General features: G+C 39.3%; 1 protein-coding gene across 2 annotated transcripts in view; it reads left to right on the top strand.

Moving 5' to 3' along the window:
• Positions 1 to 1630: 1630 nt before the first annotated feature.
• RUG3 (Regulator of chromosome condensation (RCC1) family protein) overlaps positions 1631 to 19298 on the top strand; it is a 239951-nt gene continuing 222283 nt past the window's right edge. The window contains exon 1 of one of the 2 annotated variants that reach the window (XM_089378941.1): positions 1631 to 2665. In XM_089378941.1, the coding sequence (XP_089235067.1) occupies positions 2103 to 2665 (563 nt within the window). In that variant the 5' untranslated portion in view covers positions 1631 to 2102. The remainder of the gene's footprint in view (positions 2666 to 19298) is intronic. The other variant, XM_089378940.1, reaches the window with a different exon arrangement.

The following is a 19298-nucleotide window of genomic DNA, read 5'->3' as shown; positions in this document are numbered from 1 at the left end:
ATTTAAGAGATTAAAGGTTGAATTGTAAATGTATTTTTAAAATAGTTAAATATTTAAAAGATAAAAATTCTACTCCAAGATTAAATTGGACCCAAAATAGCATTCCTTATGGGATACTAATTAACATGTTTGATAATAACTAAAATTGTAATATGTGGTGCAGGTTGGATTGTAAATGTATTTTTAAAATAGACAAACATTTAAAAGATAAAGATTCCATCACAGTTATATAAAATGTATAAACCCAAACAAAAGAATGACTAAAGATCTAATTTGAAGCCACAAGGGATATCAAACTCTCATTTGAAGCCACAAATGATATTCACAAAATGTTTAGCACACATGGTTTGTATTTTTAAAATAGCCAAACATTTAAAAGATAAAGATTACATCACAGTTATATAAAATGTATAAAACCCAAACAAAAGTATGACTAAAGATCTAATTTGAAGCCACAAGGGATATCAAACTCTCATTTGAAGCCACAAATGATATTCACAAAATGTTTAGGACACATGGTTTGGAGTCTCAAGTAGTTCTTTCCTCGCAATCACAATGATCAATTTGTCATTTGAAGAAATGACCCTTTTCCACATTATTTCTTCTAAGTTGACAGTATATTTTTTTGGATATTGCACCACTTTATTTTTATTAAAAAAAAATTAACTAATAATTTTAAAGTAATATTTACTAACTTTTTAATTAATAACTATAATTACTATTTTAATTATCAATTTTAAATCAAAATAATATATCATAACATTGCATTGTACATTGTCTCAATATAAGTGAGAAATATAGAAATAGTGGGAAATGTTTGAAGTTCAAGTCTTTCTTAATAGCCCCACACAAATTCTCTATATTTTTTAAAAATTTCATATGGAAAAATTCTACAAAACTTTAATTGCAAGTTCTATGTTTTATGTCGATTGAAGATATCAAAGTTTTTTGTTTTCATTAAGTCGAAATCTACATCTAGAGTCGGCGAAGGGGACATAACAAGATGACTGAAGGGGACATAACAAGACAACTAATGTATGGCCTCAAGCTTTGTAGCCCTAGTGTTGGCGGTGGTCATACATCACCAAAAATATTGGTATGAAGGCCTTTAACCCTAAAGTAAACTTTGTAAAAGCGTGATTGCTATATGCTATATGTCACTGGGTGAAAGCAATGACCTAACAAAGATGGACAAGATGTATTGTACAACATCCTTTTTGTAGGGATGTTTTTTTGGAGAGATACTATATGGCGAATTGAAAGTGTCATCTATTATAATCTACTAGTAATTTTTGATTGAAACTTATAAAACATCTTAGAATATCAAGAGCCAATCTTTGTTACAAACATTATATTATCTATAAAATTCAGATAATGTAAATCATTTAAATTTATCTTCCACTTTTGCAGACAATCTTCTTTATTAATTCTTATTCTCAATGATGATTTACATGTCACAATTATTTCTCAATTTATGCCTTACGGCGTTCTTTTGCAACCTCTGGTGCAAATGCTAGCTATTTTTATTTTTAATTTTATTAATGTACTATATCACTGAACCAAAACCTTTATCACCTCACGACCTACGACCTATATTGTAATGCCAATGTAGTTACATCTTAATACTTCCCCTCCCCTAAAAAACCATCATAGCAAAGGAAACTGGAGACATATAGAACGACCACACTAAATTCCACAATATCACCTAAACCAACATTAGGTCTTGGCAAGGTCTTTTCATATGCTCCAAGCCACAGAGGCCTCATGCAAGCTTACATGATTCGCCTGCAATGTGCATACGCGAATAGTTTCCCTTATGTTACATGCTCTTAGATAACATATACACCAAAGAAATCAGAAACAGAAAATACGAAGCAATCCGACGTTGAAATTCTGTAACAGATTGATCACTGTAAAACCACCCAACCTGCATTCTTCGGACAAACGAAATTACCCGTTAGAGCCGCTACAACAATTTTTCTGTTTTCTCCGTCAAGTTGTATCCACAAATGTAGTATCAGAACAACAGATTCTGCAAAGATAAACATCTGATGCATTCTTATGTATCATCAACTGAATATATTTAATCATAAAAATACAAAATGAACAAGTGGAAGTGGAAGAACATTGGCTGTCATAGTACTAGAATTTTTAGGGCACCCCACACAAATGGGTACCCAGCATATCACATATGTAGCCAGAAAAGAGACATTTCATCATCTGAAGTGTGGAGGATAGGCGACGACGAAGATAGCTCCAGAACATTGGTAGAGCTTCTGTCATGGGGGAGAGGAAGTGCAGGGCAGCTGGGTGGTGGTGTAGAGGAGACAAGGTTTTATCCTTGCAGGGTTCTGTCAATGACAGTTCCTTCAAATTTCAGGTTTGCCCCCATGCAGGGTCTGCTTAGAGAAAAAAATAGAAGCAGTACATCATCAGCTTCTCATGTTGTGGAATTGGGTATATCATGTGGGTTGTTCCACTCATCTCTGTTGGTTGATGGCAAGTTATATGTCTGGGGAAAGGGAGATGGAGGCAGGCTTGGTCTCGGCACGGAGAAAACTATGTATGAGCCTACACTCAACTCATATTTGGATCCGGTAGAGAGCGTTGCACTGGGAGGCCTTCATTCTGCAGCAGTTACTGCACAGGGGGAGCTCTTTACTTGGTCAGTACATTCATTTGGGTTCTGTCTTTTTTTTTTCCCTGTTAAATTATTGATTATGGTATTGCTTTTAGTTGGATTGAAAACACAAAAACACACACACATGTAGATAGATATATATACATCGTCTTGCTTCAGTATGTAATCACAGCCTGCTTTTTCCTTTAGGTTTCCTGAAATTCAAACTTCACTTGTGGTTTTTTAGCTGTTTTAAAATCTGAGTCAACGTATTTGCTTACCATCCAGATTGTCAGCTATAAAATTAATAGAAGATAACAGAAAAATGGAGTTGAAAAACACCCATGTTAAATTTCTCTCGTTTCCTAGCAAACTAGTAGATTTGATTTTCATCTCTGTTACAGGACACGCCGAGTGTGGCAAGTACTTGTCCAAGTTTGCCCCATTTTGGTCAAAATCATTGAGTTGCGGCCAGGTTTGCCAAGTTACTTCTGAGTTTGTCATAAACACTAAAGCTATTATGAAGATTGAGTCCTTTATTGCATCCCTCAAAGGGACCGTGCCTTTAGGGACACCAGCCAAATCTCCTGCGGAGACCCACTTCCAATAGTTGATGCTGTATAAATATGGCCCTCCACCATAGTGAAATCCTTGAAGGCTTAACCTTGTAGCTCCCATATGTTCCATTGCTCCACTAGCTTGGGGCACAAGAGTCTACCATGGCGGCTTGGAGCTATTCACCCAAAATGGTAAGCAGTAGGGTTTATGAACATAGGGCACAATCCTTTCTTCTTAGCTGAATTTCCCAGTACCTTGATATCTAGAAAGTATCACGATCGATAACATTGGCTCATTCTATCTGATTATAGATGTTGTCATACTTGATACATCAGCATTTTTTTTTCTGCTATGACTTTATGATGGTGGAATATCCATGCACAACATAAAATCTGCACTATGCGTTCATGTAGAAACCATTAAACAAATTACATAATACATATAGTCATTATAATGATAGGACAAAAAATCTATGAACACGGTGGAGAATCAGAATGACATAGTAGTTCTATATTTAGCGAATTGCTTATGTAATTATGCCCATATTAAGGTCAAAGAATTCTTTACCAGACACCCATCCGAGGTACAACCAGTTGAAAATCACAATTGGAAGTTAAAAATTGCCACTTCAAAACAGTCTGCTTTATCCCCGGGCTAGGTTGCTACACCCTAGGAGGTCACAGAGCAGTAACATCCTCACTCTGTCAAACTCTGACTTGGGATGGAGTAACTACTGGGAATTGATGCTACAATTTACAATATCACCTCCTAGAGAAGCCCCTGCACTTAGGTGAGGGTGCTATAGTAGCAGAGCCAAATTGTAGTAGAATGCCAAAATAAGTATCCTAAGAGAGAAACAACACCCTAGAAGTAGGTTGATGCAATAGAGGAGAAAATAACCCCAATATAGCACAAACGTCAGAATGAATGATAAGGAAGTAAAGAGATGATGACATCGTATATACATGCATATCTATCTATCTATCTATCTATCTTTCTGAATGTATGCATCTATGTATCTATACACACAGTTCTAACACCCAAGGCAGCCTTAACTAATGTCATTTAATAGCAGTGCCATATTCAACACCTCTTCCAAGGTAATTGAACACAACTCTTACACGTTGAAAATGTTTTTCACATTTAGCCTCGTTTTATGTGACCAACTCTAACTCAGTTTGTGACTCCTAGTAGTTTCTGAATGTTACCAGAACTGGTTGAATTGGATGGGAACCAGCTGTTTCAAACCGGTTTTGAGGGTTTCTAATTTGAACTGGTGATTCAAACCAGTTTGGACTGGTTCTGTGTTGAAGTGGTCAGAACTGGCTGGTTTAGCGAGTTTTGTACTGGTGCATCTCTATCTTCCCAAAAAACAAAAAAAATATAAAACAAACACCCTACAACTACCCTAAAACCTAATTTTGATCTATTTAATGATGTCTTCATCTGTCGTGGATGGACTTATCTTGGATGACTTATGGCTACTTCCACTGCTGCACGATATAGAGAATGATGTTTGACCTTCAAGGGCCATCGAACCAAGATGCCGAGCATACCCATACAAGGAATGTAGAGGATCTAGATTCAGATGATTATGAGTTGATTTGATTGTAGATGTATGATTATTTTTGTATGCTGGAGGCCATTTACATGGTATAAGATAAGATTTTATTAATGACGACAAATGACCACAAAAGTAGGTTAATGGGACTAAAAGATACATGCAATAACAACAAGTATGATGTGGAAGTGCAAAATCAACTCCTTGAAAGCTGATAAAATCAGAAATTCTAAACATAAGATTGTGAACTATGCATCTAGCTAATCAAGCTAATAAAACTATTAAGAAACACATAAAAGATAAAAGTATGGGTACAGAAATGCATGTAAAGAATCTAGCAAGATGGAAGAAGAGGGCCTATGCAGGAAGTGCTACAGATTGAGAGGAGATGTTGTCACCAAGTGCAGGCTGCCACTATCACCACGCGTTGCGTCTGGCAATTAATGGTGAAAGTGGATACCGAGTCTTGCCTTCTGAGTCATCAATGACTGTGAACTTGGTGATGCACTGGTGGATGATGGTCACTTGGTTGAGGCTAGGGGTGAGGGGGTCTCGCTTTATGATCCTCGGGGGAGAGCATGAAGGAGGGGGCCCAACTCTTCTATCGTCCAAGGTTGTGGAGAAGAAAGCATGGATGGAAGCCAAGATGTGTTGGATGCATTGTTGTGGGAGGGGGGAGGGACACTTTGTTTTAAGGCTATTTGGAGTTGAGTTGTTTATTGGACTAGTAGTATGCAACAACTTGTGCCTTGGATTGAAAACTACATAATGGTCTTATGGGGATTGGTTAAATCAGTGTTACTTGGGAGTGGGAGCGAAAACGGGTGCGGGAGCAACATTTTCAAAAGCTCCCAGTTTGGGAGTGAATCCTGGAGCGATTTATATATATATATATATATATTTATTTTTTTTATTTTGATACATATATGCAACAAAAACATGTAGACTGATGAATTAGATATAAAAAACGTAAAAAAAACATAGATTGATCATTGAACCATATAAAACCAATCATCTAGAAGTTATAATCTTCATCAACCACGTCCACAAGTTAGTAACATACAACATTTTGAGTCTCGTGAATCATGATTCATCAATCTTAAAGTTTCAACTTCAAGCTTTCAAAATTGAAAATTCAATATATAACATTTATCATCATTGATCACCAAAGTTGTACTTGTAAGCTAAGTTTAAACTTTAACAATTACAAGAAATAATATCTAACATGAAATGAAATGTTATAAAATGAATTATGAAATGAAATGAAATAACTTTCACGAAGCATCATATTCATAATTTAGAATCATTACCAATGAGTTATAATTGCCAACTTCAAACTTCAAACTTCAACTGTCACAGTCATATATTGTTTACAAAAAATATCATTATGATATGAAAGAGTCAAGACTCAACAGTTATGAAAACTAATAGAAACTAGAAAAGACAAGTAAACTGTAAATCTATTATCTACTAGTTCATGTGGCCCTTGCCATGAGAAGTGTCTGATGTATGAGCAGGTCGTGGTGGTCTTCTAGGAGTCTCCTCCCACACAGACCGACGACCAGAACCAGAGGGCACATGCCCTCCACGTGGGTGTAGATGGAGGCGACGACAACAAAGGAACAAGACTCGGAACTCGAGCACCGCTACTGGATGGTGGAGGTGGCATGGTTGTTTCTTCATCTTCCTCTCTCATAAGTTCTGCTTCCAGTTCTTCAAGATGTATAGTGCCATCCTCCAAATTATTATCTTGTGGGTGGTTGTCCCAAATTTTATATGTTGGATCTTCATAAGCCCGATCACAGTAATGACTCAACAACCTCAAGTTGTAGTGCACATAAACCAAGCTTTCTGCCCGGTTTTCATTGATTCTGTTTCTTTTCACATTATGTATGAAGCTGTAGGTGCTCCAACACCTCTTTGTAGAAGAAGTATTTACAACCTGTGAGAAAACTTTTTTTGCCAATTTTGGCAAAAGTCCATGGCCGCCATATGATTCCCACCATGTGAGAGCATCAAATTTGTCTCTATCTTCCATTGCATGAAAGGTACCAAACAAACCAGTGCCATGAAGTATCTGCCTAATTCAAGATTCACACTAGCACATTCCTTCCAGTGAGGTATCAACTTTTCTAATTCTTGCAAATATCTTGTAGATAGCTCTTCATCTATATGGGGTTTGACCCTAACCCCACACCCTGGTGCAGGTTGGCCCAACCAAGATGTAGAGTAGTATTTTGGCGTAAGGATATACGCCAAGCAATGTAGTGGAACATTAAGTTTATCCCACCGTATATACACACAATTGTGAATCAGTTTACACAAGTTGGGATCATTGTTATGAACAATATTTTTTATTTGCCCCTATGAACAATATCTTCATTTTCAACCCTCCTTTTTCTACTCTCCAACACCATAATAACCAAAAAAGGGACCAAGAAGAAGAAAATGCCAAGAAATATAACCATGATGTTTGAAATTTGAAGTTTTGTATCTGCAAAATTTAAATAAATGGAATGGGAATGGGAATGGGAAATAGAGAAAAAAAGTTATTTATTTATTTAGAAATGAACATTAAAAAAAATTTGCTAAACACTCTATTCAATATTGTAGAGCCTACCTCTTTGGCGTCCAATCTCCCCTTGCAAGCTCTTCAATCTCCCCTTGCTCCTTGCTTTCTCTTGCTCCTTGCTCCTTGCTCTCTTTTGCTCTCTCCTTGCTCCTCACTCTCTTGCTCTCACTCTCACTCTCACTCTCACCCTCACTCTCATTACAATGATGAAATGAATGAGGGAGGGTCTATTTAACCCTCCCTCCCTCCCTCCCTCACTTTATTTCCACAAAAATCATTTTTTTTTTTTTTTTGTAGTGTCCGCCAAAAACATTTTTTATTTTTTATTTATTTATTATTATTATTATTATTTTTTGTTCGCGCGTTTCTCCAAGCGTTGCTCCGGGAGTGATTTTCATAACCCGGGAGTGGTCGGGAGCGATCGTTCCCCGACTGCTCCCGGGTTATAAAAATCGCTCCTAGAGCGACACTCCCTATATCGAATTGAAAAAACCCAGGGAGCATAATTTTTTTAAGGGAGCACGCTCCCGACCCGCTCCCGAGTCGCTCCGGCTCGGAGCACGGATTGGCAGCGGGATCGAGAGGGGGGGGCGCTCCCCCACAACACTGGGTTAAGTTGAAGAGAGTCAAGGCATCACGAATTTGGAGTTTGGAGGAGTGTTTGAGGTCCTATCTAGGGGTCCTTGGGTTTTTTTCCTGTTGCTTGTTACCTCAATTTGGTGAGGCAACCTGGGTCGATGGGTCTCTCTACTTGTCTCTTGTTGTTTCAATTTGGTGGGACATGTTACAACAAAATCTAGCACCTAGTGTAAACCCTCACTAGGTAACCTATACAATGTGCATTACATGGGACTGTCACCATTGTCACCTCAATGACTACTCCCGTCTCTTTAGTGAAGGACATAATTCAACATAAGGGAAGCTTCTCTTGTAGGGCTTAGGGATCAAGTGACCTAAGGATCTTAAGCTAAGTGCCTCCTAAGGATCCCACAATGCAAATCCTGGATGAAGATATAGCAAATTAGTGTTTGAGGTGGATTGAGTAGATTCTAAATTTGGGTTCAAGGGAGCTATGGGTCAATCTAAAGGCTACGGTTGGCCTAAAGAGTCTAAAATAGGTTTCCCAAACGCACTAAATCAAGAAAATACTCAAGGCTACTATAAAATCGGGTTTTAATCAACAAATTGTAGCAAAACAATAGTTTATAAAAATGGCAAATTTAGCTGTGAAAATCACACATAAGCTATGTGAAATAAAGGCTTGATTAAAGAGTAAGCTAGGGTCCAAGTTACAACAATTTTTGATAGTTAATAAGGCATATAACATCAAATAAATCTCGATGTCAACCCTAGAAAATCGCTGAAAATGTTACTTTTTGTAGCATCAGATGGTGTTCTAGTCTCGAAACTTTGTGGAGAGGCTAAAACACAAGATTTCTCCAAAACCCAGAAATCGTTTTTGGAAATTCCACCTAGAGATGGCTCAATTAAATTAATTGACCATGATTAAAAATTTCGGAAGTCTAATTTAGGAAAAATGATTAATTAATAGTAATTAATTGAGAAAGGTGAAAATTCTCTAGAAACTCACACGGATCGACTTTGAGATGATCCCAAGCATCGATGGAGAGCGAGTTTCCTTGGTTTGTTCGATTTTCTAGAGAGCAGCATATCACTGGAAGAGTTCGAGCCAGAGAGGGGACGCAAAGACAGAGAAGGCAGACACAGTGAGTTCGGAGGAAGTCTTCCAGTTTCGGAGAGTTAGCTACAGGAGGGCCGAGTTTCCTTAGTGGGGCTGCACAGAAGCTTCAGAGGTAGAGTTTGATTTGGCCAATCAGAGGGTCGATTCAATTGCTGGAGGCCGGGAGAATTTCTGGAGGGGCCAACAAGTCATTCTCAGAGGCTGAGTTGGGTAGACGACTTGATCAGTTGCAGTTCCAAGCAGAGCGTACAAGAGCCTGCGTAGGGGTGATGCAGAGGTTGACGCAGGGGTTTCATGGAGCCCAGTAAGTGCCAGTTTTGGAGTTGGATCAGTGTTGGGTGAGACAAAATTTGTCTCACTAATTTTTGTGGCTAGTTTCTCTTGTAGAGGATTGTTAGTTTTGGGCATCCAATTGTACTCAGAATTTCTCATTGCTGCATAATAATAAAGTCCTCAGTTGCTGCAATAGTTTTCCCACATTGGGTTTTCCGGGGACATTTGTCCAAAAATAATTGTCGTTTTTAATGTGTGTGTGCTAGTATTTTCTTAGTTTCCAGTTTATTTTCCGCAATGTTTTATTTGTAAAGAAATTGCAGTGTGATTAGTTCGATATTAATCAGTAAATTAATAAATTGTTAATCAGTTAGAAGAATTAATTCTAGTTGCTACATTCACAGAATTTTCACATGGTATCAAAGCATATTTGATAGACGGGAAGCTTAAAGGCGGAAGAAGAAAATTTCGCTGTTCAGATGGAGCAGCAGGCCAAAATTTTCTAGGGCTGCGTAGTGCCTAGCCAAGCAGTGCGAATTGCTGGACAGAGGGTTTGGCTTTTAGTTGCAGGGTGGCAGAAAATTCGACTTGTCCAGAAAAGTGATTCCAGCAGGCAGAGGGAGGAACAACTTAGTATTTTCGCTGAGCAGATTTCTTATTTGGGCGCATAAGGGTTTTATAGTAGTTTCTAGAGCAGAAACAACGTCGGGTGGAAGAGAAAGTGCACACACAAAGTGAATTTGTCTTAGAGGGTTTCTAGCTTTAGAAATCCAAATTTCCAGTTGCATCCGACAGTAGCAGTAGGCAAATTTTCTCACTCCAGAAGGGAGTGCGAAAAACAGAGCTAGTAGCCGGGCAGGAGAAAGAGGGAGATTTCAACTTCAAGTAGAGTTTTTGGAGAGATGGCCACAATCAGGCTCAAAGATCAAGACAAATTGGACGGTGCCTCCAACTATGTCATTTGGAAGGCTAGAATGTCCTTTCTCCTTGATGAGCATGGTCTGAAAACTTATGTAGACAACATTGTGGCAGAACCTATTGATTAACAACAGCTAGCAAACTTCAGAAAGGAAATGGCCAAGGTGAAGCAAATGATTCTTGATGGAGTCCGAGACCATATAGTCTCACATATATCTAGCAAGAACTTTGCCAAAGAGATGTGGGATGCTCTCGCAGGGCTAGATCAAAATCCTTTAGAGCAACGAAAGATGTTTATGAAGGAGAAGCTGTGAAACATCAAGATGCAAAAGGGTGAAGGCATTGATCTCTTTCTAACTAGAATTCAAGATATCCGGGATCATCTTGTAGCTGTAGGAGAAGCACGTCAAGATACAAAGCTTATGCGTTTGTCCCAGAACAGTGTCTCAGAGGATTGTGAAATCTTTGTCCAAGGTATTTTGGGACGAGATACATTACCAAGGTGGGACTGGATGTGCCAGACCTGTAGTAGGAGGAGATGAAGCGAGCACTAGTGAAGACCTCCATCAGTGGTAGCAGTAGCAAGGGATCGAAAAGTGTGGAGGAGGCTGATAATGTGGCTCTTGCATCAAAGGGTCCCAGTCAGGGACAAGGTTCGCAGGGGGAGAAAGAGAAAAAGAAGGATCTATCTAAGGTTAAGTGCTTCAGGTGAGTTTGACCACTACAATACTCAGTGTCCTCAAAGGAAGAAGGAGAAGCAGGAGAAGCAGGATCAGGTTGTAGCGTCTGCAAAGATAGACAAGTTGTCCTCCAGGTTGGAGGAATATTTTTCTATGTTTGCAGCGATACTTCTAGGAGTGAGGTGGGGTGATATGGAACTTTAGTCCTAGAGATGCTCAAAGATTTGCACAGGGTCTATTGAGGTGAGCATCGACTCGTTTTTCCTCATGGATCATTACCCTTGCTACAGGGGCCACAATATTCAGTAGCAGGAGGATCAATTTCAGTTGATGTAGTTAGATTCCAGAGTGACAATTTCAGACTAGTGGCAGTCAGATGTTGAGGAGTGCAGAGCAGTGTTGATAGCAGAGTAGGAGGCTTAGTGCAGAATCAACAACAACGCAGATTTCCTAGTGGACAGTGTAAAGGTTGGTAGCGATTAGAAACTCAGGAGACAGTTGCAACACAAAGACACAAATGATTCATTATTGTGGATGCTTCTCAGTTACAGCAGCAACAACAACAGTTGAGAGGGAGTTGCAATGCAGATGTAGAGTTGGCAACGATACAGGATATAGTGCAGTGTCAGCAGTAGCACATATGCAACAAATTGGTTTAGCTACAGTAAGTGGCAGATGAATTAGAGTTAGTGCAGTAGTTGGTGGACAGTGGCAAGCAGCTACAATTGTCAGACATCAGCAATGTGGTTGGAGGATGTTATAGAAACAAGGTGTTGTGACAAATGTGCAACACTAGTTTGAGAGAACACCTTCCTCGCTAAGAGGGAGTGTTAGTTTTTGTAGCATCAAATGGTGTCCCAGTCTCGAAATTTGTGGAGAGGCTAAAACACAAGAGTTCTCCAAAACCCAGAAATTGTTTATGGAAATTCCACATAGAGATGGCTCAATTAAATTAATTGACCATAATTAAAAATTTCCTAAGTCTAACTTAGGAAAAATGGTTAATTAATAGTAATTAATTGAGAAAGGTGAGAATTCTCTAGAAACTCACACGGATCAACTTGGAGATGATATCAACCATCGATTAAGTTTTAATCGTGGCCGTTGGAGTCCCAACTAGAGATTATTTTTATTTTTTTATGTAGTAGTGAGTCTTGATATATTAAATCTGCTCCCAGTTGCAGCAAGATACATGGGTGAATATTGCATTTGAATTTGCCCTTGGGCTTCTATTTTGCTAGTTCCATCCTGATATACAGAGCCCAGATCCATGACCATTACAAAATTTACAACTGACATAGTACTCTTATTTAGCCTACTAGTATATATTTGGCAAAATTGAGACAAAAAATTTACGCAGAAGAAGCCAGACATATCAAGGAGTAGTTAGCCGATAGGGTCAGCCGGGCGGTTCAGATCAATGCCCGAGTTTTGGACTTCATATTTGCTCTGCTCTTCTGGGGAGATCGGTCTTTGACACCAATAGTTGTATGTCTTCAATCATGGTACGCAGCGCAACAACCTCATCTTCAAGCTTATCAACCTGCCTCCCTTTGTCCTCAATGCTCTTTGAATTTTCATATGCCACCACCCTTTGACGATACATCAGGTCCTTTACGTCAGAGAATTGGACTTTAATTTCAGCCAATTTCTTTGCACACTGCAAGCACAAAGACGGAGTCGGGGGGGGGGGGGGGGGTGGTGAGCTCTGAAGATGACCCAAGGCATGACGCGATGCGTCCTTCCCCGATACCCAAACAGAACGAGGGTGTCTGCTACCCCAAGAGTTTGTGTCCATCTTCTGAAAGGCGGGACAAGGCTAAGAAGCAGCGTGCCAAAAATTTCCTTCCAAAGGAATCCTACCCTTAGCTAGCCCGATCAAACTAGAGAGCTGCCAAAAAGGGAGGGCGCAAACCCAGTCCCAGAGAGAGATTGAAATCTCGCACTGGAGATACGTAACCAAATTCTCTTCACTCGAAAAACAAAACCCAAACCAACCAGGGATCAAAATCACAAGCAGGACGGATGGGATAGAGAACTCATCTGAGATTTATAACCGCGACCCTGCAAAATCCAGCCCGAGCCACTAGGATCCCAATACGGTCTAATCATTAACATGTGAGGATAAAGTGAGCGACCATTATTTGCAGATGGACGTTCAAGTAGTTGGGCTGTTTCGTCAGGGCCATGGGGAGTAAATGTTGCACGTAGGGAAAGAGGGCTCGCATGAAAACCAACTTCGAACTCCTGCAATGAGCCTTGGATAATGAATTCGGCCTGAGAAGTCTCACGCTTATCTGCAAATTCGGCCCTAACCGCTTCATGTGGAGGAGAAAGAGGTGGCCGCGCGACAGAGGAGAGTGGAGAGGTGTCATCACACGGGTGTACGGGGAAGGATAGGGAATAATAAAGCCGATGATGAAAGGGGTGTGACAGGGGATGACAAGTGCGACAATCATAATCTTGTTATACCATGTATGATGAAGAGGGTAAAGGGGGGGGCAAGAGGGAGCAAAACATAGTGGGGTTAGTGTATAGGGAAGGGACTAAAGACCCCATTAACTTCCAATGTTCCTTCCGATAGGTGACATGATTTATTAGCCATCATATCTACTTCTGAATTAAGGTTCCAGAGGATGTGCCAAGCTTGAGAGGTCTCAAAGGAGGAAAGGATGCTCTGAGCACAAAGAAGAGTTTGGCTTAGGTGATTGTCCTGGGTAGGGGAGGAATTTCTAAGGTGTCTAATAATCAGATAGGAGTCACCTAGGATTATGATGCTTTTAACTTCCCTTTTCTTAGCTTGAAGAAGCCCCATATACAAGCTGTAAACTTCCGCTTGATTGTTGGTCTTGATTCCTAGTCCCCAAGCATACTTGTCCACAATGATTCCATGGGGATTAAAGAGAATCCCTCCCCCTCTTGCCACCCCTGGAGATTATAAGAAGAGGTTGATGGGTAGATGGAGAAATGCACTTGGAGAGCAAGTTTCCTTGGGCAGTTCGATTTTCCAGAGAGCAACATCTCGCTGAAAGAGTTCGAGCCAGAGGGGGACGCAGAGACAGAGAGGGGCAAAGATAGTGCGTCTGAAGGAATTCTTCCAGTTCTGGGCAGCTATAGGAGGGCTGAGTTTCCTCAGTGGGGTTGCGCAGGGCCTACGCATAAGCTTTAGAGGTAGAGTTCGATTTGGCTAGTTAGAGGGTCAATTTAGTTGCTAAAGCCCGGGAGATTTTCCAAAGGGGCTAGCGAGTCATTCTTAGAGGCTAAGTTGGGCAAACGACTTGATCAGTTGTAGTCCCAGGTAGAGCATACAAGAACCTGCGCAGGGTTGACGCAGAGGCTGACGTAGGGGTTTCGTGGAGCCCAGTAAGTGCTAGTGTTGGAGCTAGATTAGTGCCAGGTGAGACAAAGTTCGTCTCACTAATTTTTGTGGCCAGTTTCTCTTGTAGAGGATTTCCAGTTTTGGGCATCCAATTGTACTCAAAATTTCTCACTGCTGCATAATAATAAAATCCTCAGTTGCTGCACCGATTTTCCCACATTGGGTTTTTTTGGGGACATTTGTCCAAAAATAATTGTGTCATTTTTTATGTGTGTGTGCCAGTATTTTCTCAGTTTCTAGTTTATTTTCTGCAACATTTTATTTGTGAAGAAATTGCAGTGTGATTAATTCGATATTAATCAGTAAATTAATAAACTATTAATCAGTTAGAAGAATTAATTACAGTTGCTACATTTCGAGGATTTTTCACAAAAATGCATGAAAAATTTAAATTTTGCTTCTTTAATGCACTTTTACACAATATCTAACTTGAGGGCATACATCAATGAGACATTAAATGCTAAAATATGGGATTTTGCTATAATTTAACCCTAATTTACGATGAAATGAATTTTTATTTTTATTTTTTAAAAGAATGGCACAAGAGAAATGGACTAGTGCCTTCTCAATCTAGGGCAGATGGAGTTTAGGATACAAAAAATTCTAGGGTTTCCTTGAGTGGTACTAAATTCAAACAAATTAGGGAAAATATACTAACTTACCGTAGGGTTTGAGATTTAGGTTCTCAATTTTTTGGATGATTAAGGGAAAGAATGATCTATCTCTATCCCTCAAATACTTGGAGGAAGGGTTTAGATCAAGAAGGGACAATGAAGCAAATACCAAGTAAACTAAATTAGCACAAGAAGATTCATCACACGGAATATAATACGAAGGTAAAGTAAATAACTAACTAAATTTCACGATGCAACATCCATTATCCAACATAAGCATCTATGAAAAGAGATCACGTCACATCACAATTCCACCTATAAGAGAAGTCGCTCAACTAGGCCTCCATAGTGCACAAGAGAGAAGAATCACTAATCAAAAGAATGTATGGTCTAGGTGTGACAACAAATATAGGAGAAAAATTGCTCCCCTATTTATACTTAGGGTAACCAAGCAACTTATCCCTAATTTATGCTAAAATCCCCTAAAAATGTGAAATCCTTGTGGATAGGTCATCAAGCCAACCCCCAAAGCTAAGCAAAATAACAAAATAACATTAGAATATTCCTCAACTAGCCCACATGTGTGAGCAAGATACCCTCCAAAGAGTGATATTATCTGCAAAAGTCATGTCCCTTATCAAAAGGAGCAAAAGATGACTCAAAATGCATCTCATCCCATAAGTCATGTGTCTCCATCTCAAAAAGGTGCCTCATCACCAAAATAACCCTCTCAAGTCCCAACATCACCCTCCAAAAGGCCTATGTCATCATTATATATAACACGTGGGGTGACATCATCAAGCTAGGGCATGATGTCATCTTATTAGAAGGTGCAATACCCCTCTAAAGGGGTCCCAAGTCCTCATCATTGTCAATCACCATCTAGAGATGAAGAACGTCCATCAAGAAGGTGCAATGCCAACTTTGGGGTGTCCTGTCATCTTATGTGTACCCTTGTTCTCCAAGCAACATCCAAGCCTAGAAAGACGGAAAGACAATGTCCAAGGTCTTAAGACTAGGGAAGGGTCTCATCAACTATTCCAAGTCAACCTCAAGGTAAATGCTCCTCATTAAGTGCCCAACATTCTCTGTCAAAGTTCTTCGCGTCATCATCAAAAGTGGTTGGGCGTCATCTATGAAGTGATGGAGGAGCATCATATCATCCCTCAAGGGATCCTAGTTGCACCAGGAAGAATCATCTATGACATACACAAGGAATCAAGTGAGATCAACATCATGGGTACAAGAACCATAAGAGTGTCAAGGTGGACCATATTTAATGTGAAATTCATCAATGCACTTCACACAAGTGTCATCTTCAAATTTCTTACTAGTTTACAATTATATACATGTTTCCAATACCATACTTAGGCATGGAAGGGTTATCATGTGACCCTATTAGGTGCTTCCAACCTAAGGGGAGGAACAGTTCCCAAGTCAACACTTTCAAATGATAGGTGTAAGTGATAGGTGTTATGGCTTGGGGTCTACTTCATGAAAGGTGTCATAATCTTATGTTGGGTTATCTAAAACCATCATCCATGAGTGCCTTTGTAGAGGGAGCGCTTAGTTGCTTGAGATACCTTCCCTTGCCTTTGTTTTTCCAAGCCCCTTATTTTACTTTTTCTTCATTTGATTTGTTTAACAAGCTTCATTGATTATCACGCAATAAAGATAATATAATCCCCCTTTAATGATGGACAATTTACTGCTTCATTGAGATCAGGATGTTCTTTGAGAGTTCCTTTTACTTTGATAGGCATGATATACATAGATATTTTCGAGGATGAGTGGCTATATAAGAGGGGGTACAGCTCAAGCTATAATTGGCTTTTGATTGCTTTACATCCCTTGCCATTCTTTTGCATTTAACACATGGCTTATGCTTTTTCTTTTCTTAAAACTGCATCAACTTTAGGTATTTCCAATCCCTTCTTCCCATAGGACAAGGTATGTTGGTAACTAGCATGAGCAATTGACAACAACCAATCAAAAGACGGGAGAATGAATAAGGGGAATAATGACAAGTCTTAAGCATGAATAACATGGAACTCTACCATAATGAGAGCCTCCTAGACAATGAAAGAGAGACCCTAAGGAAGGTCACATTGGACTAGGGGAAACTGATAACCACCAAGGTGAAATAAGGGAACAAGTATACAAACAAAGCGGTCTATAAATAAATTTCAACCTGTGATCCATACTAGAATGTCTTAAACATTAAATGAAAACACTTGCATGCAAAAATGGTTAATGTACCTCATAATAGATGATCCACCTTCATTGGATGGGTAAGTTAGACAAATGAATACACTGACCGAAGAATGGGCGAGAGGAGTCTAAGGTTGGCTTTTTTTGGATCATGGGAGGGGTTGTTAGCTGGCAAGTTGCATCATAGGAGAAAACTTGTCTCCTAGGGTTACCCATGCATATGGATGGGTAAGAGGACACCCTAGAAGCAAGATGTGATATGCCTAAGAGTCATCGATTAGGACGAGGTATGGAGAACTTGAGATTTGTGTCCAAGTGCTTCTCTCAAATAGAGAGCAAGGCATTACTGATTTGGGTAGCAAAAAAAATGGAAATAGACCCTTTGAGCTTTAGGAGTTTGAATAGACAGTGAAAGCTCTTGCATATAACATAGTAGACAGGGCACTAGAAAATGGAATACCTCTCTGTCTCTAGCTCTTGTTAGTGAAATGTTGCCAGACCTTATGCAATCAGGGGATGTGGTAAATTAAAAGCCACAATGTTTATGCATTTTGGTGTAGAGATGTATTACTCGGTGCAATTTTGTTATATTCATTCTCGCATGCTATATATATGAGAAAACTTTGTGTATTTTGTGTTTAATGGTTGGATTTACATGAATCTCCCTCACCCTTCCCCCTCTATCTTTCTCTCTCTCTCTCTCTATATATATATAATCAAAATTTGAATATTTTATATATTTTTGATTGACTGGTTTGGTTTCCACTCGTTGGGTTGACTGGTTCGGTTTTGATAACTACTAATTGAACATTTTTTTTGAGGTTTAATTTTACTGTTGTGTTTACATTATCTTGAAATTGTGGTTGCTTGGCCTCTATCATCAATGAAATATGGGATCTTCATACACACATTTTATTGTAATTGCTTGATGAAAGATAAGATAATAAAGAAGTAAAAGAAGCCAACACACTCACAAGTAATTATTAAGAAAGGAGAATCAAACCCTAATATAATTACTTTGATTTTCCAACACTTGGTTCGCTATATTTTCAGAGATATGGTTCGAGGAAGTTAGGGTTTGTGCAGGCTCCAGAATTCCATCTCACACAGGTGACCTAGGGAAAATCATCATAACTTTCTCTCTTAGCATCAAATTTGAATTTCATAAAAAGTGACTGAAAGTGCACCGACTCTAGTTTCTTGTGTATCGTTTTCAGGGCTGAAGGTCGAAACAGTGGCACGTGGTACTCTGTACAAGTTCACTCTACTGAACCCGTCTATAATTAGGTCATCGTGGGAGATCTAGAATAACTCTTTGCCTATGTTTGTCATAGAATTATGAAGTCAAAAGAGTCATTCTCATACATGTAAGACCCCTTTGGGAATCTTGTATTATGTAAAAGGAATTAATTTGAGTCATAAAAGACCCTCCAAAACCTTGTCAACGAGCTGCAACAAGTCGGCCTACATGAAAGATCAAGTCGGCCTTATGGAGGCAATTCGTACCCCTAGAAAGGCTATATATGAGAGGCATTTGACCTCATTTGTAGCATGCATCCAAGACATACGAAGAAGCAAGAAAAATAGTTCGATCTTAAAAGGAAGAAGTCCTAAGGCAAGCGAAGTTCAAGAAGGAAGCTAGAGTCAAAGTTTTTCGGTCTATCTCTCTCTCTTAAGTGCAACGAAATTCTGAAGCTGCTAGGTAAAAGTTGCTAGAGATTGAAGTTGTTGAAAAGATATTGGAGGATGAAGTTGCTGGAAAGTTGCTAGAGGTCGAAGTTGCTGAAAAGTTGTTGGAGGACAAAGTTTCTAGAAAGTTGCTAGAGGTCGAAGTTGCTAAAGGACGAAGTTGCTGGGGTCGAAGTTTGTTGAGAAATCTAGGGCATAGATATTATGTGATTTCTCTTTTATTAGTAACTGCTTGTGAGTGCGTTTACTTCTTTAGATTAGAGTCTTCTTTTACTTAGGCTATTTGTGTTCTTCTTCATCAAACCATTACCAATTATAAACCATAAAGATACAAGAGACAAAATATAGGCTGCGAACAAGGGCCAAAACCTCTCACTCTTTGAGAGGAAAACCCAAACAAATTCTTCTTCTTATAGAGATTCCAGTTGACGAATACCAAGACCAATACCAAGACCTTTGACACAACAACCTCGCCAAGATCAGGCCACAACACCCTTCTTCATTGCTTCTCCTTCTTAACT

Source organism: Pinus tabuliformis, chromosome J, assembly GCF_031772625.1.
Source record: "Pinus tabuliformis cultivar Carrire ecotype Pingquan chromosome J, CPIR1, whole genome shotgun sequence".
Taxonomy (NCBI): Eukaryota; Viridiplantae; Streptophyta; class Pinopsida; order Pinales; family Pinaceae; genus Pinus; species Pinus tabuliformis.
The sequence above is the reverse complement of the archived record's forward strand: the minus strand, read 5'-3'. Positions and strand labels throughout refer to the sequence as shown.